This window comes from Rattus norvegicus, chromosome 10, assembly GCF_036323735.1.
Source record: "Rattus norvegicus strain BN/NHsdMcwi chromosome 10, GRCr8, whole genome shotgun sequence".
NCBI lineage: Eukaryota > Metazoa > Chordata > Mammalia > Rodentia > Muridae > Rattus > Rattus norvegicus.
In genome coordinates, this window is record NC_086028.1 from 39461467 (window position 1) to 39485034 (window position 23568).

Consider the following 23568-nt stretch of genomic DNA (forward strand, 5'->3'; position numbering starts at 1 on the left):
GAATCTTTTTCCCTGGGAACCCCAGCTAAAACATGAGTCTTTTTCTCTTTCCTGTTGAAAAAAAAAAAAGCTATGTCAGCTGTGTGTGCCCAGAAGCTTAAGCCTCCACAGAGTACTCCTCCATCACCAGCAAGAGCTGGTTTTCTCCTAAAGCAGGCACAGGGTGCACACCGGCAATCCCAGCCCCAGGATGGGAAGAAGGCAGAAGCATCAGACGGTTTAGGTCGGCCTTGGAATATAGTGAGTTTGAGGCTAACCGAAGCTATGTGGGACCCTGTCTCAAAACTATTTTTAAACTTCTATTCTTATTCTCAAAAACAGTGTTAGGTCTAGAGTTATTTTTTTTTTTAGATTTATTCATTTATTTTATATATAAGTACACTGTAGCTGTCTTCAGATACACCAGAAAAGAGCATCGGATCTCATTACAGATGGTTGTGAGCCACCATGTGGTTGCTGGGAATTGAACTCAGGACCTCTGGAAGAGCAGTCTGTGCTCTTAACCGCTGAGCCATCTCTCCAGCCCCTAGAGTTATTTTATACTTAGCTTTTGTCTTTGACTGTGTGTGTGTGTGTGTGTGTGTGTGTGTGTGTGTGTGTAGTCACACACATGTGAATACAGGTTCCTGGAGGATGGAGGGAAGGGTGTCACACCCCTTGGAGCCAGTCACTATGATCTGGGTTTGGGGACATGCAGAACTTGAGTTCTGCTACTTGCAAGAGAAGTACACTTTTTTCTCTCTCGGGCCCGTTTAATATTTTGTTTTGTTTAAGATGGAGGTCTCTCCACACAGCTCTGGCTGTCCTGGAACTCACTATGTAGACCAGGTTACCTCTGCCTCCTGGGTGCTGGTATTAAAACAAGTACATAATCATGCCCAGCCCCGATTAATACTTGTCAAGCCCCACTTACATTTCTTTAAGATAGTAAAACTAGATGCTGGAGAGATGGCTCAGCAGTTGAAAACACTGTTCCCTCTTCCAGAGGCCCTGACTCCAGCTCCCAGAACCCAACTCAGTCTGGTTCTGATCTTGCATAACTCTTAGTTCCAGGAGGTCTGACAGCTCTAGCTCCACAGGCAACTGCACTCACATGCACATATCCCACACATGTGCACACACACAGGCGCATACGTGTCCGCGCACACACACAAAATGAATTTCAAAATGGATATAAAAGACAGTATAACCGCATCACATTGTGTATTATATCTTAATAGACAATTTTTAAAATACTTTTATTTTTATTTTACGTGCACTGGTGTTTTGCCTCCGTGTATGTCTGTGTGAGGGTGTTGGATCACTGGGAACTGGAGTTACACAGTTGCAGGCTACCATTTGGGTGTGGGAATTGAACCTGGGTCCTGTGGGAGAACAGACAGTACTCGTAACCGCCATCTCTCCAGCCCCCTAGACAATATTCTAATAAATTATTTCATCGTTTGTTGAGATATGGTCTCACATCATAGTCTAGCCTCAACCCTGCTATGAAGCTGTGTTGACCTTGAACTTCTGATCTTCTACCCCTGTCCCCAAGTGCGGGGAACTACTTGGGTTATGCAGCGCTGGGAATAGAACTCAGAGCTTCATACACATTAAGCAAGCGTTCAGCTAATAGAACAGCTCCCCCATCCCTGGCACTCTCTTTTACATTACTAGAGCAGCAGGGAAATCTCCAGGTATCCTTGGGATACCTGACACAGGCAGGCACAGTCTGTTGGGACATTGCAGCCCATATCCCCAGACTCAGCACAGAATTATCAATCCTCACTGTTTCATCCGTTTTTCTTGCAGTACTGGAGACTGATCCTCGGGCCTTGTACATACTATACAAATCCCCTACCACTGAGCTACAGCCCCAGCCCCTCACAATTCCAACTCAAATTATACATATAATGTAGGTCAATGAGATGGTTCAGTAGAAATAAAAGGTGCTTGCTGCCAAGGTCAAGTCCCAGAGAATCAACGCCCAAAATTATTCTGACTTCCATGTGCGTTATACCATATAAATGTATGCAATCACAGGTGCACACATAAGCACACACACACACACACACACACACACACACACACACACACACACACATTGACTCTGAAATGTCTCCCACAGTTTAAAAAAATTTTTTTTACCATAGCTCATAGGGCTATTTTGAAGTATGTAGAACCTTTAGGAGGTGGAACCTGATTGGCACAAGTAGGCCACTAGAAACAGTCATTTTAATGTTCTGCCCACCCACCCCCCTCCTAGGCTTAGCCAAGTGTTGGCTGTGTGCTGCCGTGTCTCGCTGAGGTATCAGCCTTAAGGTATGGAATGAAGTCAGGATGTACATGAACCCGTAAGTTGTCCCTCGGCTGTTCCATCACCAGTGCAAAAGCAACCATCACAATAAAACTTGAATCTGTCCCGAGCCAAGAGGATCTAGGGAATGATAAAATAAGGACAAAAGCAAGTATGATGTGTTCCAGACCAGCCAGGGCTACATAGTGAGACCCTATCTCAGAAAAGTCATATCCTTGACAACACTTGACACTGTCAACCATCCATTGGCCATTCTAATGGACACATCAGTATGTCACTGTGGTTTTAATTTCTAGTATCTGATAATGTTAAGCAACTTCTCACACTATATCTGTCATTTGCAAATATTTTTTTAAAAAATTGCATCTGGAGAGGTGGCTCAGTGGTTAAGTGGCTCACTTGTTGCTCTTACCAAGAACCTTAGTTATAACCCGAGCACCCACATATTGGCCAACAGCCATCCACAACCCTAGGGGATACAACAGGGATGCAGTGCCACACATAAATATAGAGGCAAAACATTCATACAAGTAAAATATAAACACCTAAAAAATCATTTAAGCCAGGCAGTGATGGTGCATGCCTTTAAGCCCAGCACTTGGGAGCAGAGGCAGACTGAGATCTCTTTGAGTTTGAGGCCAGCCTGGTCTACAGAATGAGGTTCAGGACAGAAAAAGCTACACAAAGAAACCCTGATTTAAAAAAGACAAAAAATACAAAATTCAGAATTATGATTGTGTGTGCATGATGGACTTGTAGAATTTGGTCCTCTCGTTCCATCATGTGGATTCCAAGACTGGCAATCTTGACAGCTTCTATGTATCTTTTCTGATGAAGCATCTGTTCAAATATCATCTTTAAAGTTGGGGTGAGAGCCTGGAGAAATGGCTCAGCGGTTAAGAGCACCGACTGCTCTTCCAGAGGTCCTGAGTTCAATTCCCAGAAACCACATGGTGGCTCACAACCATCTGCAATGGGATCTGATGCCCTCTTCTGGTGTGTCTGAAGACAGCTACAGTGTACTCATATAAATAAAAATAAATAAATCTTAAAAAAAAAAAAAGAAAGAAAGAAAGAAAAGAAAACTGGCTGTTGTTCCGGATGACTGAGGTCAATTTCTAGCATCCCTACATCAGCTCACAACCCTCCTCTGTAACTCCAGTTCTAGGGAGTTTTCTGGTCTCTGTGGGCACCGGGCATGCAAGTGGTAAGCTGACACACAAAGCAGCAAGACGCCGACAAACACGAAATAATTGTTTTAATTTTTTTTAATTGTTGCTTGCTTCAAGATTTCTTTATTATGTGTATGTATGTTACTGTTGGTTTGAGTTTATACTTATGATGCAGTGCCCTCGGAGGCCAGTAGAGGGCACTGGATCCCCTGGAGATGGAGTTACCTGACAAGGGTTCTAGGAACTGAACTCAGGTCCTAAGGAAGAGCAGAGTTGTTGACCTCTGAGCAGTCTCAGCCCCTGCTTGCTTTCTTATACTTGAAGTTCTTTATATGGTCTGATAACTCTTTTTACATCCCTGGTAACATATATTGTATAAAGTCATCAGATATATGACAGACATCACCTCATCTGAAATTGTTCACTAATAGTTATGCAAATGTTTTTAACTGTGATAAAGTCCAATTATTATTACTATGTTTATCTATTTGGAGCACTGGAGATCAGATTATGTAAAGCACTGGGGGGGCAGAGGCAATTGGATCTGAGAGTTCAAGGCTAGGACGGCACAGGGAGATCCTGTCTCAAAAGAGAGGGAGAGAAGGAGACGGAGGGAGGGAGAGTGGGAGAGGGAGAGAGGGAGAGAGGGAAAGAGGGAGAGAGAGAAAGAGACAGGGGTGGGGGAGAAAGAGAATTTGGTCATCTACAGCACCTCTCAGTAAAGTCTAACTGTAAACTAAATACAGCTAATTCTATGAAGACCACAGCCACCTGACAGAGGGCCACTACTTCCTAAAAATGTTAGGATGTCTTATTCTATAGTGGCCCAGAGTTACTTTGATATTTCATCTATCTAACTTCAGAAGACTGTTTAAAATGACTTTATAGGGGCTAGAGAGAGCTCAGTACTTTAGAGCACTGGTTGCTCTTCTAGGAAACTCGTGACCATCTATAACTCCAGGGGATCCAATACCCTCTCCTGACCTCTGCAGGCACTGCACACACACACTGCATAGACATTTATGCAGGCAAAACACCCATGCATACAAAACAGAAAGGGGAGAGTTGTCTTCATAAGAATGCCGAGAAATACACTACATAATTACTTGTCTGCCACAGAAATAACCACGGGACTTTGGGAAACAATGGCTGCTTTCAGTAGAGAGCTGGCGGAAAAATGTTAATTTTTTTACCAACATTTTGGGGATTAAACATCCATCTAATGTAGCATTTTATATTTAGCAGGTGTGTTTCCCATGAGATGAAAAGTCACCAACTTGGTAAAGTGCTTCATCCGCAAACAGCTTTGGTAAGACCAAAACACCTACCAAAGGGAAAGAGAGGGTGTCCCACCTCCCCAAGCATTCAGTCGCCCGTAAGGGCTGCCTGTCAGTGACACGCACGTCTATGTCCTCAGAGCATGGCAGTGCTCTGTAGCCCTCAGCCTGCCGCTCATTTGCAACGTGCCGCTTCACAGAGAATCATGTGCATCAGGACTTTGCCAGGCATATATTTAAAGTGGGAAGGAGCAGAGGCGGGTTTTATCCTGGAAGCTTTACAGCTTCTGGGTTGGTGCATCACAGTACGGCACATTTTCTGTAAGAAGATCTTTCCTGGGGACCAGTTCTAAAAGGAACAGAGAGAGAAGTGGTTAAGACATTAGAACTCCAGTCACTACTGATCCTTAAACTAGACCCAGGAGCCAGCACATCCACTTCCCCAACAAGTTCTAACCGAGAGCTGTCTAATTTGGGAAGCGTGAAGATAACCCTTCTCGAGACATTTAATTTCAGTTGATGTCTGAGGTGAAATCTTTGACTCTAATAAGACCCTCATTCATGTTACAAAAAACATACAGCCAAGTCCTTTATCATTAATTACACATGACTAACAAACAACTGAACGGAATTAAGCTAAAAAACACATTAATGGCCATCTGCCAATTGCTAATTAAAAATGTCACCTACGAATGATTTTTGACAGGATCTCATGTAGCTCTGGCTAGCCTTGAATTTTCCAGGTAGCATGCACCTCCCAATGATGGGATTATAGGTGTATCACACCATGCCTGGCTACTTGAAAATTTTTATAGAAAGCAAGCCATCACTATCGTAATTTAGACAGTCCACGTTTACAGAATGGTTCCCCTCCCATAACGTCCCTTCTCCCTCCCTCTCTTCCTTCTTGTTTTGGTGCAGGGGACCAAACCCAGGGCCTCACACGATGTGGAGTGTGTACTCTATCACTGACCTACACCCTCTCTCCTAGAACAATGGTTCCTCACTGAAGGAGTCTTCAGATATACCACTGAGGGAATGCTACCGAAAATTTACTGGGCAGGAGCCAAGGATGCTGACTGTGGTATGAACGACAGTCTGAGGCAGAGAGGAGCCTTCATGGCAGTGACAGCAGTGTCCCCACTGAGACACACAGTGACAGCAGTGTCCCCAACTGCTGACTCCTAGGCAAGACAGTTTGAGAGAGTCAAGATAAAATTCTTAAAATACAGAATTTGGGGCCCTCAGAGATCATTCCTTGGTTAAAGTGCTCACTATACTAAGTAAGAGTTCAGATCCCCTAGGAAGACGAGGTTTATCAGGGAACTGTGTGCTTAACCAAGAAACCCTGCTTCAAGGAAGGAAAAGGAAGAGGACAATTCCCACTATAAGGTTCAGGGATGCACATGCACATGTGCCCACAAACATGTAAAAATGAAGAAGGAAAAAAGAGGACAAAACTGCCCACATCTGCTGGTGCCTGCCTATAACCCCAGGAATCACAGACAAGACAGTGAGATCTGCATTCAAGGCTGCTTGCAGTACCTAGCATGACCATGGCAGGTCTAAGCGACCGTGAGACCCTGTCTCAAAGGTCCTAGGTTCAATAGTCAACACTGAAAAAACTAAAAGAAAAAACAATCCCCCTTTCTTGGGAAGAGCAGGACCCAGCTAGGCCATCCTCAGAGGCTCAGTGTGGTGGCCCACACTTGTAATCTTAACAGTTCGGAGGACAAGACGGGAGGATCACCATAACTCTGAGTACAGTTTGAGCTACAACGAGTTCCAGACAAACCTAGTTAAACCTGACTCAACAGAAGCAGGGTGGAGGTGTGGCTGGGTTAGTAAAGTGCCGGCCTACATGCACAAGGAGCTCCTTCAGCCCAGCTGGTGTGGTGATACAGACGTCTAACCCTGGTGCTCAGGGTAGAGAAAAGAGAATCACAAGTCAAGGTCATCCTCAGCTACAGACGGAGTTTAGGCCAGCCTGGGCTACATGAAATTCTGTGTCAAAAAGAGAGCAAATGCCAAAATGCCACCCCTGCTACACACACACACACACACACACACACACACACACACACACACACACAAAACCACTGCTCCCAGAACCTGACTACAATCTTTAGATGTAGTTATAAAAAAACAAGCAACTGGGGTTGGGGATTTAGCTCAGTGGTAGAGCACTTGCCTAAGAAGCCCAAGGCCCTGGGTTCAGTCCCCAGCTCCAAAAAAAGAAAAAGGAAAAAAAAAAAAAAAGACAAGCAACTGTATCACACTCAGGAAACTCAGTAGCACCCTGGACCACAGGGGAAAGGGTTTCCTCCTACAAGAAAGGGCCTTATTAGCTGGGTGGTGGCGGCGTGCACGCCTTTAGTCCCAGAGTTCTGGAGGCAGAGGCAGGCAAATCTGAGAGGCCAGCCTGGTCTACCGGGTGAGTTCCAGAATAGCCAGGGTTATACAGAGAAATCCTGTCTCAAAAACAAATAAACAAACGAAAACAGAAACGAAAGGCCTTGTTAGGACGAAAGAAATAAATTTAAACAAGGGTATTACATTAATACCCTAGTTCTGATAATTAAACTGTGGTTAAGGACTGTCCTTTATATCCAAGGAACAGACTCAGGGGACTGAGTCTGATGGCTCACACCTTTATCCCCAGCGCTCAGAAGACAGACAGGGAGGTAGAGCTGAGTTTGAGGCTAGCCTGGTCTACATAGCAAGTTCCAGGACAGCCAGAGCTACATAGTGAAACCTCGTCTCGAACGAACAAAAACAAACAAACAAACAAACAAAGCCAGGCAGCACTGCTGTGTGCTTTTAACCTCAGCACTTGGGATGCAGGCAGATCTCTGAGTTTGAGGCCAGCCTGATCTACAGAGTGAGTTTCAGAGCAGCCAGGGTGTCAAACAAAACAAAACAAAACAAAACACCTGGGAACTTGGCCTCAAAATAAAACAAAAATCAGACAATACAACAAAAATACATGCATACTGAAGTATTTATTAAAGATTTATTTTTATTTGTGTACATGAATTATGTCTGTGTTGTGCATATGCATGTGTATGGTGCCTCAGGAGGCCAGAAGAGGAGTCAGACTCCCAAAAGCTAAAGTGACAAGTGAGGGCGAGCCATCCAATGTGAGCCATGGGAACTGAGCTTCAGTCCTCTGCAAGAGCAGCCGTCTCATCACCCGGCACCCAAGCATTTTAAGGAACCTGCAGACCTTAGCACCTGACAAGGGTCGGGGTGGGGAGGATAGGGAGCCAAGTTCAGCACGTCTACCCGAGACCCTGTCTAAGACACTAAAATAAAAAAATGTCAACAAGAACATCATCAAAAAACTCAATCTAGACGTTAACTGAAATTTCTATTTAATAAAGAGGTTAATGAGATGTCTCAGTGGGTAAGGACACTTGTCACCAAGCCTGACACCTGAATTGGATCCCTAGGACCCACATGGTGGAAGGAAGGCTGTCATCTGATCTCATGTGCACATCATGACAAGGCACATAAACACCCTACCGCACACATACAATAATGCACCATGATAAACCTGGCTCGTGAAATGAGAAAGCCTCTGCTTATTTCTGACTTGTAATTTTTTTTTTTTTTTTGGTTCTTTTTTTCGGAGCTGGGGACCGAACCCAGGGCCTTGCGCTTCCTAGGCAAGCGCTCTACCACTGAGCTAAATCCCCAGCCCCTTGTAATTATTTTTAACCGGTTCTTTGGTGCTTCCATCCAAGTAAGGAACAGTGTTGGTTTTCCTTAGTAACGGCGGTAATAATTCATTGCACTTATCAAACATATGTGTCTATTTTATGCTGGACATCACATCAAGAAGTGAGATAAAGGTAAACAGGGACAATTCTTTGGCAAGCCAGACATAGTAGTGTACACCTTTAAATCCAGCACTCGGGAGGTAGAGGCAGGTGGATCTCTGTGAGTTCAGGGCCAGCCTGGTCTATAGGGCAAATGCAGAGCAGCCAGAGCTATGTAGTAGAGAGCCCTGTCTCAAAACACTCTATAACATAAGGATTCACAAATGTTTTTTATAGTAAAAATACAAGAATCTGAGCTATTAATTGAAGAATAAATTACTAAACCTATCAATATTACTTAAGATTATGCTCAGCTTTGAATAACCAGAAGTTCACCAAACAATGGTTTAATAAAAGAATTTACAGTTCAGGGCCAGCCAGAGTGAGTTCCAGGACAGCCAGAGCTATTACACAGAGAAACCAAAAATAAAAATTTATATAAAGGGGGAGAGACTTAGTTTTCTTCTCTTTTGAAACATGGAGGTCTGAGCTAGTACAAGTCCTCGGTGCTGCTGAGAACCTAGGCTCTTCTCTCCCTGTCTGCGCACTAGGTGAACAGCAGTCTGCCTTCCCTTCAGCCTCTGCCACATTTGCTCGCAGGCAGGAAGGGCAAAGGGCAGAAGGGGAGCCCCACCCAGCCCACTCCTTTTCAACAAAACAATGGCTTCAGTGGAAATAACACAAAGTAGGTAGGTGCTTATCAAAGACGCCAGAGCATCTATCTTCCTGACGTCCCCCTCTGGACAGAACACTCTCATATACTAAACCTGTCCCCAAAGCCTCTCAAGGACTCATGAGGCTCTGGTTAGTGGGGTGGCGGGCTCTACCCATTGGCTCACACGGTAAACACTGACCTCACTTCAGTTAGACATAAACGATGGGATGGAGAATAAAAACGTGAGATTGGGAATCATGGCAGTGGCCGGGCCACACAGAAAATCCTCATCTCCGAGATAGGAAAAGATAACAACTACTTGGTAATGGAATAACTCCTCAGCCTGCCAATTTGGCACTACCAAATCTTATTTCAATAGGCTCAAATCCCCTCTGACGCACTCCACCACACAGAATCCAGCACTAGCCTCTGAGCCACTTCCTGTCCTGGGGGGATGGCGATTTGGGGGAAGATGGCCTTTTTGGGGGGCTTCAGAAGATTTCACAGCCCACTTCCTGCTCATCTGAGCTCAGGAGACCGGAGACGGCTTCAAGAGTAGAAGTAAACTAGACAAGCCTGGGTTTCTTAGCAATATAACCTGCCCCCAAACTATAAACTTCAAGTCTGTTTCCAGTTGTTTCCGGAAACAAGAAGCCACAGGCAAGCATCTTGACCTGATTTTAAGCACTAAAGACAGTCATCTTTTAGTAATGGCCTCTGCGATTTTTGGCACTCAGGAGAGGGTCCATTTAACATTTGTGGCGTTCACGTACTTTACTATCGGAGAAGGCGAGGCGCAACTGTCCCGACCAGAAAGCAGCTCAAAAGCAGAGAAACTGAAGGGAAGTGATGTGCAGGATGTGAAACTCTCAGCACGAACTGTCATGGTTGTGGAGCAGATTTCAGCTCAGACGCCATGATGGGCGTGCCATTCAGGTCTGGACCCAGGTCATAGGCAGCAGCGTCTGCCACAACAAACGCAAGGACTTCATCCATCAAAGTCCACAGCTCTGGGAAAGTCCCTAAATAAGGTGTGTCAACCCAGGATGTGGGTTTTTTTGTCTTGTTTTGGTTTGGTTTTGGTTTTTGGTGTTTTGCTTGTTTTGCTTCAAAGTCCACCCTGAGAAAAGCCGGGGACTGAACACCCGGTGCAGCTGCCAGCCAGCTAATGAAGTCTTCTTACTGTCTCAACCTGTGTTCAAGTGGTCTTCTCTGAAGGATGCTTGACAACAGCTGCTTGCTCAGAGACCCTCTTAATATACATGTTACTTGGAAATCATGGCAGACTTAGAAGATGCCAGCGCTGACAGACATGTCCCCTATCAGAAAAGTACTGGTTTGAGAAGTCCAGACTTCTGCAGCTCCAAAATAAGTTCCTGTCTCCAAGCCTCCAGGCTGTGGGAAAACACTTGTCACCATGGCTACAGCCAAAGCAGCTGTCTGTTTGTCACCTTAACCTTCAGTCTTCAACACTGTTAAGTGGTATTAAGAATCTCCGAAATTGGCTGCTATTGTTTCTACTTTACCACAAAGTTACAGCCCTCCATTATCTTACAAAGACTCCTGGCTATGAAGCTGTACAAGTTCTGACCAGGAAGTCACAGCCGTGAGGAAAGCTCAGTTGTGAGTCTCTGGGATTGGACTAGATACTAATCACAGCTGCCAAGTCCTAGTGACAGCCCGCTGACTGGGCTAGAATGAGAAGAATGCCTCTAAGATTTCACTCCAAGCAGCCAGCTCCAAAACAAAGGGACCAATCTTGAAAGTCATCTTAAACAATCAGGTGAGGCTTGCAGATCTGCTACAAGTTGCCCAGGAAACTGATGGGTTTTCTGTAAGTGATTTCAAGAAACAGGAGCTACTAGGCCGGGCCTGTTAGCACAACACACCTTTAATTCCAACACAGAGCAGGCAGATTCTTGGAATTTGAGGCCAGTCTGGTCTACATAACAAGTTCTAGAACAGCCAGTGCTACACAGAGAGACCGTATCTTGAAAATAAATAGATAAAAACAAAACGACGATAAGAAGAAGGAATGTATGAGATGCTGCCTTCCTGTAGAGGGAGAGGAGGAGGATATGCTAATTCTACACCAGGAGAAACTCGGGAAGACAAAATCAAAGCCCAGCCTTGTGCAGTGCGGCTGCAAAGGCGCAGAGGCTTGAGTTCCTGTTCGTTTGGAGTGAGAGTAATCAAAGGTCCTTTGCGTGGTTCGGTCATCTAGTCTGCTGTGGAAGCCCATCCCGCAGTGGGAGGAGGGGGTACTGACTGCTCTTAAAACGCACAATCCAACTTTAGTAGATAACCAAAAGCTACCTTTTGGAACAAAGCATGGAGGCGTCCATCCATGACCTTGCTTGATATTTAAAGCTTCTACAACAGGATCTAAAAGTACCCACCATAAAAGAAAAATGGGTCAACTAGACCATATTAAAATAAGGAACTCCTCAAAGAGAAAAGCCACAAGTACAAGGTCCTTAGAATACACATATCCAACAAAAGGTTTGTATTTAGAACACACAAGAATTCCTTTAAGTCAATAAAAAACAAAAAGGCAAAACTCCTCTAGACAAGTAGACAGAAGGTACTTTGTAAAGAGAATATTCTGTGCTACACTAACTAACTGGGTGTTCATGCTTTCTTAGTTAGCAGACAAATACTAAGGGGCCTGTGAGATGGCTCAATGCATAAAGGTGCGTGACACCAAACCTGGTATCCCAAATTGAATCTCTTATACCCATGTTAAAGACTATCCTCTGACCTCCTCTTGTATGTATTATGTAGGTGCATGTGTCACACACACACACACACACACACACACACACACACACACACACACCAAGTTGTAACCCACAATGAGATTTTGCTAACACTCCAGAAGGAGTCCTGAGACAACAGATTCTTAAGTACATTTCCTATAATTGCAATCCTTCTAACTAAAATAACTAATTAAAGAATAAAAAGTAAAGGAATAGGCTAAGTCTGGGTTGATAATAAATGATGCCAGAAAAGTTAATAAATATAATTATATAAAAATGGTTGGCTGGGAGCTGGAGAGATGGCTGAGGTTAAGAGCACTGACTGTTCTTCCAGAGGTTCTGAGTTCAGTTCCCAGCAAACACATGGTGGCTCATAACCATTTAGAGTGAGATCTGGTGCTCTCTTCTGGCCTGTAGGTGTATATGCAGGCAAAACACTGTATACAGAATAAATAAATCTTTTTTAAAAAATGGGGCTGGAGAGATGGCTCAGTGGGTCCTGAATTCAAAGCCCAGCAACCACATGGTGGCTCACAACCATCTGTAATGAGATCTGATGCCCTCTTCTGGTGTGTCTGAAGACAGCTACAGTGTATATATAATAAATAAATAAATCTTTTTAAAAAAATGGTTGACTGGAGGTGGTCGTGTACCCCTTTAATTCCAGCACTTGGTAGGCAGAGCAGGCAAATCTCTGTGAGTTCAAGGCCATCCTGATCTACAGAGCAAGTTTCACACAGCCAGGGCTACACAAAGAAACCATGTCTTGAAAAAAAAAACAAACAAAAAAAACCCCAACAAAAATAAACTTAAGGGGGGCTGGAGAGATGGCTCAGTGGTGAAGAGCACTGACTGCTCTTCCTAAGGACATGAGTTCAATTCCCAGCAACCACATGGTGGCTCACAACCATCTGTAATGGGATCTGATGCCCTCTTCTGGTCTGACAGTGACAGTGTGCTCATATACATGGAATAAATAAATAAATCTTTAAAAAAAAGATTAAAAAAAAATAAAAAAATAAACTTAAGGGGCTGGAGAGATGGCTCAGCGGTTAAGAGCACTGTCTGCTCTTCCTGAGGTCCTGAGTTCAACTCTCAGCAACCACATGGTGGCTCACAACCATCTATAATCAGGTCTGGTGCCCTCTTCTGGCCTGTAGTTGCATACATGCAGGCAGAAAGCTGTATGATGTATACATAATAAATAAATAAATGTTTTTAAAAAAAAATAAAAAAATAAACTTAAAGGGGTTGGGGATTTAGCTCAGTGGTAGAGCACTTGCCTAGCAATCGCAAAGCCCTGGGTTCTGTCCCCAGCTCCGAAAAAAAAAAAAAAAAGAGGGAGCCAAGGAAATGGCTCAGCTAGTTTAAAGAAAAAAAAAAAAAGAAAACAAAAACAAAAACAAAAACAAAAACCCACTTGGCTTGTAAGCATGAGAATTTGTTTAATCCTTGGTGTCAACTCAAATTGTAATGCCAATATGGGGGGTGTGGTCACACCTTTAATCCCAGCACTCAGAGAAGCCAGCCTGATTTACACAGTAAGCTCTAAGACAGTTTGGGCTACATAGTGAAACCGTTTCTCAAAAAAACAAAAAACCTTAAAAAATTAATAAAAACTAGAATCCAGACAAAGGTACAGTAATTGTTCACTATTTTGAAACATGACAGCAGTCATTTTCTCCCACTTTACTTACGCAGTGTGTCGTGGTCAGTGTGGATTCCTTGAATAACAGATGTTCTGAGCAATAATTCAACATCAGAACCTATTTTCAGCATCTGTTAAGAAAATCAAATAGAAAACAAAAACCAATCAAACAGAGTAACCTCTAAGATTAAGAGTGCTTTCGTGGGCTGGAGAAATTTCCAGAGGTACGGAGTTCAATGCCCAGCAACCACATGGTGGCTCACAACCATCTGTAATGGGACCCGATGCCCTCTTCTGGTGTGTCTGAGGACAGGTACGGTGTGCTCACATACATGAAGTAAATAAATCTTTAAAAAAAAAGGTTTTTTTAAAAAAAGAGTGCTTTCGTAAGGCTGCATTGGTTTTGATTCTTTTTTTGTTTTGTTTTGTTTTTTTGTTTTTTTCGGAGCTGGGGACCGAATCCAGGGCCTTGTGCTTCCTAGGTAAGGGCTCTACCACTGAGCTAAATCCCCAGCCCCTGCATTGGTTTTGAAAACCGGTTTTTGGGGTTGGGGATTTAGCTCAGTGGTAGAGCGCTTGCCTAGCAAGCGCCAGGCCCTGGTTTGGGTCCCCAGCTCCAAAAAATAAAAAAAAAAAAAAAAAAAAAAGAAAAAGAAAAAAAAAAAAGAAAAGAAAAGAAAAGAAAAAAAGAAAACCGGTTTTACAGGTCCCTTTCTAGTAATGAGTTTTGTTGTGTTTTTTTAAAGAGGTATTCTATGCTATGAGATAGTAGTGGGAGCTGTCTTTTTTTTTTTTAAAGATTTATTTATTTATTATATATGAATACACTGTAGCTGTCGTCAGACACACCAGAAGAGGGCATCAGATCTCATTACAGATGATTGAGAGCCACCATGTGGTTGCTGCGAACTGAACTCAGTGCTCTTAACCACTGAGCCACCTCTCCAGCCCCAGTTATGTTTTTAAATGTGTTGGGCATGGTGGCACTCACCTTTAGTCCCAGCACTCTAGAGGCAACGGCAGGCAATCCCAGTGAGTTCAAGGCCAGCCTTGTCTACATAGTGTTCCAAGGCAGCTAGAAGTACATAGTGAGACCCTGCCTCGAAAAAACAATACAAACAAAAAAGTATTTTTACCTAATATTTTATTCACTTGTATAAGTGCTATTAAATATGGGAGATATTTCTCTCATTTGTATTTTCTCCTTTACCAAATCAATTCTTCACACCATAAGTATCCCCGCAAGTAATTTTATTTCCTTACTTCTTTTTCCGGGCAGTGCCTCAATATGTACCCTGGGCTGACCCTGGATTCCTGAGTCTCCAGCCTCACTTCCTGAGTGCTAGAAGGACACAATCACTCCGCCCTGCCCAGCTCTGTTTTGTGTCCCTTTTCCTAAGGGGTCCTTCCTCACCTTTATACAACGTGAGACACAGAAAAGGCAGGATAAAGGCAACATGTATTCACCAGGTTATGCGTGACACAGGAAAAGAGTTCATGTGTACTTTCTCAGTGACCGTGTACTGAGCAGTAGGGGTTCGCAGCTAGTGTCACAAGAGCTTCTTCACCTCGATCAAGTAACCAAAATACTTATTATGGCTATTTGCACCAACGCCATGATAGGAAAAATTTTTTAAATTTATTTATTTTCATTTCACGTGCATTGGTGTTTTGCCTGCATGTACGTCTGTGTGAGGGTGTCTGATCCCTGAGAACTGGAGTTAGACAGCTGGGAGCTGCCTTGGGAGTGCTGGGAATCGAACCAGGGAGGAGCAGCCAGCACTCTTAACCTGCTGAGACATCTCTCCAGCCCCAGGAAGATATTTTAAAGTCTACCTCTGATGAAAGAGCCGAAAATTCCCCTCTGAAGTGCTGCATCATGGGAATGCTAATGCTTGCTCCTGATCTTTAGTCCCTCGCCTCAAGTGAAGAAAGCATGTCCCGGCTTCTGCCAGGGTTCAGCTCCTCTGGACTTGACCAGGGCTGCTACGGCATTTCCTCCTCCCTTGTTACCTTTCAGGGCAGGAGACAGCCCTGAGGAGGGGAGCCACAGCACACAAGTGCAGGTTGTTCACAGCTGTGGAGGCTCTTGCCACAAAGTGATGGTTTTCCTTCACATAAGCCTCCATTCCCACGGTCCCCTCTTTACCACAAGCCAGCCGCATCGCAATTGAAACTCATTACTGCACCTCTTTTATTTTCTCTGGAGATGTCTCGTTTTTATGTTTTTTGAATTCTTCGTTTATCTTTACTCTGGCTGCTAGAGAGAGAGAAATACATGTAATTAACACTTAAGATTCTTTTTTTTTTTTTGGTTCTTTTTTTTCGGAACTAGGGACCGAACCCAGGGCCTTGCGCTTCCTAGGTAAGCGCTCTACCACTGAGCTAAATCCCAAGCCCCAACACTTAAGATTCTTACATGTTCTTCAGTGTTGCTCATGATGAAGCTCTACTTCCCACATAAAACAGAGTATGAGATATGTGTTACAGGCATGGTGTCACACCGCAGCAGCATGGTGTCACACCGCGACAGCAGCGCTTAGGAGGGTGAGATGGGAAGATGCAAGTTTGAGGCCAGCCAGGGCTATATGGTAAGTTCTGTCTAAAGAAGAAGGAAGGAAGGAAGGAAGGAAGGAAGGAAGGAAGGAAGGAAGGAAGGAAGGCAGGCCTCTCTTGCCCTCTTGCTCTTCCCCTCTTCCCCTTTGTCTCTTCTCTCCCCACTTCCCTCCCCTTCTCTCTACCAGTTCTACTCTTCTACTCCTTCTCCCCCACTCTGCCCCTCTTAACTCCCTTCCCCATGTCCTGAATAAACTCTATTATATACTAAAAAAAGAAAGAAAGAAAGAAAGAAAGAAAGAAAGAAAGAAAGAAAGAAAGGTATTATTAACCAAGTTGTTTCTGAGTGAATTTATGGAATCTATGGAAATAACTTACTGTTCCAATACTTTGCTTTCTGACTTTTGTTTCCAAACTTTCCCTCTCCCTTTCCCTTGTCCTCTCCCTCTCTGCCAGCCTGCCTGCCTACCTGCCTGCCTGTCAGTCTGTCTGTCTGTCTGTCTGTCTGTCTGTCGAGACAGGGTCTCTCAACATAGCCCTGGCTGTCCTGAAACTCATTATGTAGACCAGGCTGTCCTTGAACCCATGGAGATCCTCCAGTCTTCTGCTAGGATTAAAGGCCACCATGCCTGGCTTCTTTTCAACTTCATTTGTGTTCTTATAGAACTAACACTACCTGATTCTAATAAATCCAAACCCAGGTAAAATTTTTTCTCTAAATCTAAACATTCAAAGTAATGCCTTCTTCCTTTATTGGTTTTGAGATAGGGTCTCACTGGACGGCCCAGGCTGTTCTTGAACTTATGAACCCTCAGCTTTGAAAGTGCTGGGGTTGGGGTTGGGGATTTGGCTCAGTGGTAGAGCGCTTGCCTAGGAAGCGCAAGGTCCTGGGTTCAATCCCCAGCCCCGGAAAAAAAGTGCTGGGGTTGCATGCATGTGCCACCGCGTCCCACTAAAACGCTCTATGATGGTAAGGATCAGCACAGACAAGTGTGTAACCTATGTCTGCACACACACAGTAGGTGTGTATTGTGGATTAGTACAGATTTTGATCCTGAGCACATTGGCTGACACAAAGGTGAGCGATAAGGTTGCTAGGTGTGGTTGCTACATGCCTTTTGAGTAAGTACTAGTGCGGCAGAGGCAGGAGGTGCTCTGTGAGTTTGAGGCTAGCCTGGTCTACACGCTGAGTTCTAGGCTCACAGAAAACCCTTTCAGGATCATGTCGACCATTCATGCACGGCAGCTTACAGTACTCTGACCAAATGGAGCTTGCCCTGTTGGGAGCCTTTAATGGAACAATCTGTATGAGTTCCTCACTAAATATTCAACAAACGTTGGCTAAAGCAACAAAATATACCATGTCAACAGAAAAAAAATTGCTGTGGAAGCCTCCGTCGGTGCTGATCTTCATCGGTATGTGAGGTGGTAAGAGTCTGGCCTTGGTGGAGGCTGGAGAGATGGCTCAGGGGTAGCTCCAGATCCATCACCCTCTTTGGGCTTCCCAGGTCACCAAGCACCCAAGGGGTGCACATAAGGCAAGTAGGCAAGACACCCATGCACATTTTTAGAGAGTCTGCCTTCTGGGATCACACACTTAGGGTGACTATCCCTCGGTTCTACTGCTGGCTAATGTATTTTGTCGGTTTTCTGATCTGCAAAGGTTGGGATTATAATTACCTCACAGACCTGAGAACTGTTAGGGGTTTCTGAAGTACAGGAAACTATTTCTACAGCAAGGGAGGGGCTGAGGGCTCCTGCGGCTGCAGAGCACCCGAGTGTGGCTCCCAGCCCCTGTACCAGCCGACTCACAACTGCTGGTGACTCCAGCTCCCAGGAAGCCTGTGCATCTGGCGTCTGTGGGCATGCCACACGCACAAGTAAAAATAATAAAAATCAACACTTAAAAGAAATGACGAGGGGTTGGGGATTTAGCTCAGTGGTAGAGCGCTTGCCTAGGAAGCACAAGGCCCTGGGTTCGGTCCCCAGCTCCGAAGAAAAGAACCAAAAAAAAAAAAAAAAAGAAAAAGAAATGACGAAATCTGATTTCCTTGGAATGCTTTATCCAGGGCCCTCTTAGGAAGGTTTGGAAATTCATGGTGGATGGAAAGCAACAAGACTAATGCAGAGCCCGAGGTCTAGGGCTGTGACTTCCAGATGATCCTGAAACCACTTCAAACACAGAGATGCTGAGTCAGGAGTCATGCCGCCTCGCCATGCCGGGCTCTCTCACGGCTGCATGGACACTTTACCCGGGCACAAACAACACAGCAGCACCCAGCTCTACTGATGGGAAATCAGGTTATACAGCAGAGAAGTGGGACTAGGCAGAACCTTAAATCTGACCGGCCCCTTCCCTTTTCACTGATTCTATATGAAAACTTGATCTTTATACATAGTAAGCGTTCTCCCATAAGCCTAACGTAAATGGATCTTTACGGAACGTCAGGTAAAGGTCATTCCACAAAGTCAGAATACAAGAGCAGTCAGCTAAGAATGGATGTGCCCCAGGTGTGGGGACTCACACCTCAGATGGGAGGATCAGGAGTTCAAGGTCATCCTCCATAAAAGCAAGTTCAAAGCCAGCCTGGGATATTTTAAGATCCTGGCTCAGGTTGGCTGCCTGGCTCAATGGTAGAGAGCTTGCCTTGCATGTGTACGATGTAAGCTCAATTCCGAGCTCTGCAAAATAAAATAAGAAAACAACAAGAGCAGCGTGATCTGCTCTATAGGAGTGAAAGACATATTTACCTTCCAATGCCCTCTTATCGTTTTTAAAAACTTGTTGTCTGGTCCTGTGCAGTGTTTTAAAGAGCTGTAAAACCTATTAAGAAAAAGGAGAATTCCAGACTGAGGAGATGGCTCGGTACATAAAGGATATGTTTCATGATCATGAGCAGCTGAGCTGAGTGCAAATCCCTGAAATCCATATTAAAAAGCGACCATAGTGGCACAAACCCCTGATCTTTGTGTGCCTGTAGTAAGAGGACAGCGGGGACACTGGGGAGTCCCAGGAGCTCAAGGGCCAGCTAGCCTGGCCTGGGCAAACAAGAGCCCCTGCCTCAAACAAGGGGAAAGGCAAGGACTAATACACACACACACACACACACACACACACACACACACACACGCTCACACACAAGTACACACGAGCACACACATACACACACACAAAGATAAAAATAAAACAGATTTTGGGGTTGGGGATTGAGCTCAGTGGTAGAGCACTTGCCTAGCAAGCGCAAGGCCCTGGGTTCGGTCCCCAGCTCCGAAAAAAAGAAAAGAAAAAATAAAATAAAATAAAACAGATTTTATGCGTAAGGAAAAAAATCACTTTACATAACATTTAGAATTACTATATTTAGAAACAGTAAACAGTATTCATTTTCTATTTGTTTCTGTGGCATGTGGCTTTTGTTGTTGTTGTCCATTTGTTTCTTGAGACATGGTTTTTCTGTGTAGCCTTGGCTGTCCTGCTTGGAACTCAGAGACCAGCCTGCCTCTACCTCCCAAGTGTTGGGATGAAAGGACTGAGCCACCAACACCCAGCTTCTCTCTGTTTCTGAAAACTACTTCTCAGAATAGGCAGTCAAAGCCAGGGCTTGCAAAGTAACTTCCGAGCATTATTTTTCTTTAAGTTAAAGAACAAAACAGTCTGACTGCTAACTAGAACTAACTTGCCACTACCCCCCCCAAGCCAAACCCAAACCAACAACAACAACAACAGAAAGAGCAGCTGGGAAGTCGGATCAGTGCTTGGGAGCATTTACTGTTCTCTCCTGGGCGTCAGCTCTGTTCCTTGGAGCCCAGCATCCACCTCAAGTGGTTGTGGCCTCTGCAGGCATTTGCACTTGCACACACATGCCCACATGCACATGCACACTGACGTATAATTTTTTTTTTTAAAGCAGCAGTTGGAGGTACAACCTAGTGACAGAGTTTGCATCCTAGCTCAGGTAAGGCCCTGGGCTCCATCTACAACTCATTAAAAAACTGTTTTATGAAACAAACAACAGTGAAAACAGCTAATCTTCTAAGCCGAGCGGTGGTTTGTATCTGCAAATCCAGTACTCGTGAGGTGGAGACAGGAAGATCAGCTCAGTGTCAGCCTCTGCTATGTGGTGAGTTCAAGGCCAATCTCGGTTTCCTGAGAGCCTGTCTCAACAACTCCCTCAAAACAAAAGCCTTAATGATCATCCTGACAAAAACCTAGTGTGGGAAGGGGCTGAATTCTGCCCTTCTGCATGGGTTTCTAGCTCTCTCTCAACTATTCCTTTCATCTCCTCTTGACTCCTCCACACATGATCAGGAACATATTCTACCCTAAGAGCCCGGGAAGATGTTTCAGATAGCATAGGGAAAGCCTGAGTACAATTTCTGAAATGAAAAATGGAAGGAATGCCAAGACTTTTCAGCATCCTGAGTACTTGGGAGTGGGGCGGGGACAGGGACGGGAGAGCACACAAGCCTGACATTTTGATAATACATGAAATTAGAAAGGAGCAGCGGTGAGGACAGCTGAGAAACTGGAGGGGACGGAATCGGAATGAACCTAAGACTGATATACATGTCTGAAAGTCTCGAAGTCGGAGAGGTAGCTCGGCGGTTAAGAGCACTTGTTCTTCTACTGGAGGATCTGGGTTCAATCCTCAGCACCCACGAGCAAGCTCATAACTGTCTGCAACTGCAGATCCAGGGGATCTGACATCCTCACACAGACATGAATGCAGGCAAAAAAAAAAACCACCAATGCACATAAATTTAAAAGAAAAAAAAAAGATAGAAAATCCACTTTAGATTTAGGGCTAGGGAGATGGCTCAGTGATTCTGCAAGAGTAAAGACCAGAGTTTGGATCCTCAGAACCCATGAAAATACAGGGCAGCACGCACGCATGCGCGCGCACGCACACACACACACACACACACACACACACACACACACACACAGACTAGGTGTCTAGGCACACACCTGCAAACCCAGTAGTAATTCTTGTGGGTGAGGAGGGGGGATAACCATTAATACAAAACACCACAACTAATTTAAGACCATTATCCCAATATAAAGAAAATGGGGGCTGGAGAGATGGCTCTGAGGTTAAAGCACTGGTTGCTCTCACAGAAGACCAAGGTTCTTCCCATCAGCCACATGGCAGCTTGACAACTCCCTGTAACTTCAGTTCCAGGGAATCTGACTCCCTCTCCTGGCCTTGCTGAGTACCACACATGCACATAAAATAATAATAATAAATTATCTTAAAAGAAAATGTGATCTTTATTACCACAAGAATATTAAAACCAATATTACATTGAAGTGAATAAATAATATTTTTTACTTATTATTTATGCAGTGTTGGGCATGGAGGCCAGAGCCTTGAAAAGGCTAATCAAGGGCTCCAACTGTAAGTTAAAATACAACCAGACCTACTAAGAAACTTCTTTTCAGATGCAAAAAGTAGCTGGGTGTAGTGATTCAGTTATAATCCCAGCACTTAGCATGAAGATTGATGTGGATTGGAAGCCAGCGTGGGCTCCTCCAAATTCTTAATCAAACTTCAGGTCTTTGCCTTGTCCTTGTGATTCTTTTATTTCGAGACAAGATCTATGTTGCCATGAACAAGTAGGCTCAGCAACGCTCCCTCTCCCCCTCTAGAGACTTTTGTGTTCCTCTAAGTAAGTTAAATCCTAGTTATAGGTTCACAAAACATGCTGTTTATTAATTTGAAGGACTTCTTCCGATTTTATTAATTGTTTATAATCTTCCTACTGCAGGACTTCTTTATTAAGGCAAAGATGGGGGTTGGGGATTTGGCTCAGTGGTAGAGCGCTTGGCTAGCAAGCGCAAGGCCCTGGGTTCGGTCCCCAGCTCCGAAAAAAAAGAATAGAAAAAAAAAAAAGGCAAAGATGATCGGTTTATGGTCACCAGTCACCTCTATTCACCACCTTTCATAGTCCAGGCATCCTCCTCATTCACTGTCCCATGTAGCTCTCACCCCACTCCGCTCACCGCTCCTCGTGATCCTCTCCCTCCTCACTTACTGTCCCCCTTCTCCACTACCGTCCTTCGCAGTAGTCATCCTCACCACTCAGTCTCCTACATGGCTTTCACCCTCCTCCATTCACGGTCCATCGGGTCATCTCAATACCCTCGAAATCGTCACCCTCTACTACTCATCACCCCTGAAGGTTGTTACCCTCCTCCACTCTCAGCCCTCGGGGTCGCCTCCCTCCCTTGCCGGGGTCTTGAGCCTCAAGCATCCCTACACCCTCTTCCCGGGCCTGTCACCTTGGCTGGCTGACCCATGGCTGCCCACGCCGCTGACTCCGCCTCTGAAGCCGCCCCCTCCTGGCAACCAATCACGGCCCGGGCACAGCCGGAGACGCTCCGCATAGCAACCAATCAGAATGCAGTATATCCTTCTTAGTCCGCCCTCCCCGCAGAAGGAAGGCCAGACGTTTGCTAAGCAAATCCAAGTATAAAACCGCGAGAAGCCGCGGAGCCAAATTATGGACAGGAAGACGGAAGTAACCGGGAAGCCATGTCTTTTAAGGGCAGAGTCTCTTCCGCCGCGCCTAGTGTGGCGCGCGCGCACAACGGTTATTAATGGGTGGCTTCGGAACCTGCTCGTTTTTATCTCTTGTTTAAGGGCGTGGGTCGTCTCTTAAGTGTCTTTATTTTAACGTTTCCCGGCTGAGACTGACTGCTTGGAAACGTGAGCAAACAAATGCTAAATCCTAACAACTACAGTCCATACATATCAGAACGCTGAATCCTGAACGTTCTGTTTGTACATTCACTTAATTATTCCCCCAGAAGGTGTGGTCGAGTTGCCTGCTCGAATTCACACGCTTGATCCCAGAGTCTCCTCCCCTCTGCATTGTTGCCCTACTTATCTTGCCCCGTTCTTTGGTTTTGTTGAAGTAGGAAATAATTTATTAGAAGCTTCATAGTAATAACCATAAAACATTTATATGCATTTTAACTTAGGACTTGCAGGCATGGATAAAAATTTCCACCTTGCTCCTATTTCACAACCGTTTGCCTTCAACATTACTGTAACATTTTAGGCTACTTTTAGGTAAAATTAGCTGTTTATTAAGATTAAGCTGGATGTGGTGGGACATACTTGCAAACCTAGTATTTGGGAGGTAAAGTCAAGAGCATCAGGAATTCAAGGACAGCCCCAGTCTAGACTATATGAGACTATGTCAATCAAAAAACAAAAAGAGAAAAAAGTCTGGTTTTGAGGCAGGGAGTCACTATAACCCTGTTTGGTATGGAACTTGCTATATAGATCAAGCTGGCCTCAGACAGAGATCTGCCTGCCTCTGGAGTGCTGGAATAAAAGTTGTCAACCACCAAACCTGTACCTTTCCTCAGGAA

At 44.7% G+C, this 23568-nt stretch overlaps 1 protein-coding gene across 1 annotated transcript; it reads right to left on the bottom strand.

Annotated features, from left to right (window-relative positions):
* Positions 1-3552: 3552 nt before the first annotated feature.
* On the bottom strand, positions 3553-22507 carry Lyrm7 (LYR motif containing 7). The gene is made up of 5 exons (NM_001134729.1): positions 22471-22507; positions 18939-19011; positions 15821-15891; positions 13681-13762; positions 3553-5097 (listed from the first exon to the last, which is right to left on the bottom strand). The coding sequence occupies exons 1-5, from the start codon at positions 22486-22488 to the stop codon at positions 5027-5029; spliced, it is 315 nt and encodes a 104-aa protein (NP_001128201.1). The 5' UTR covers positions 22489-22507; the 3' UTR covers positions 3553-5026.
* Between the last annotated feature and the right edge of the window lie 1061 nt (positions 22508-23568).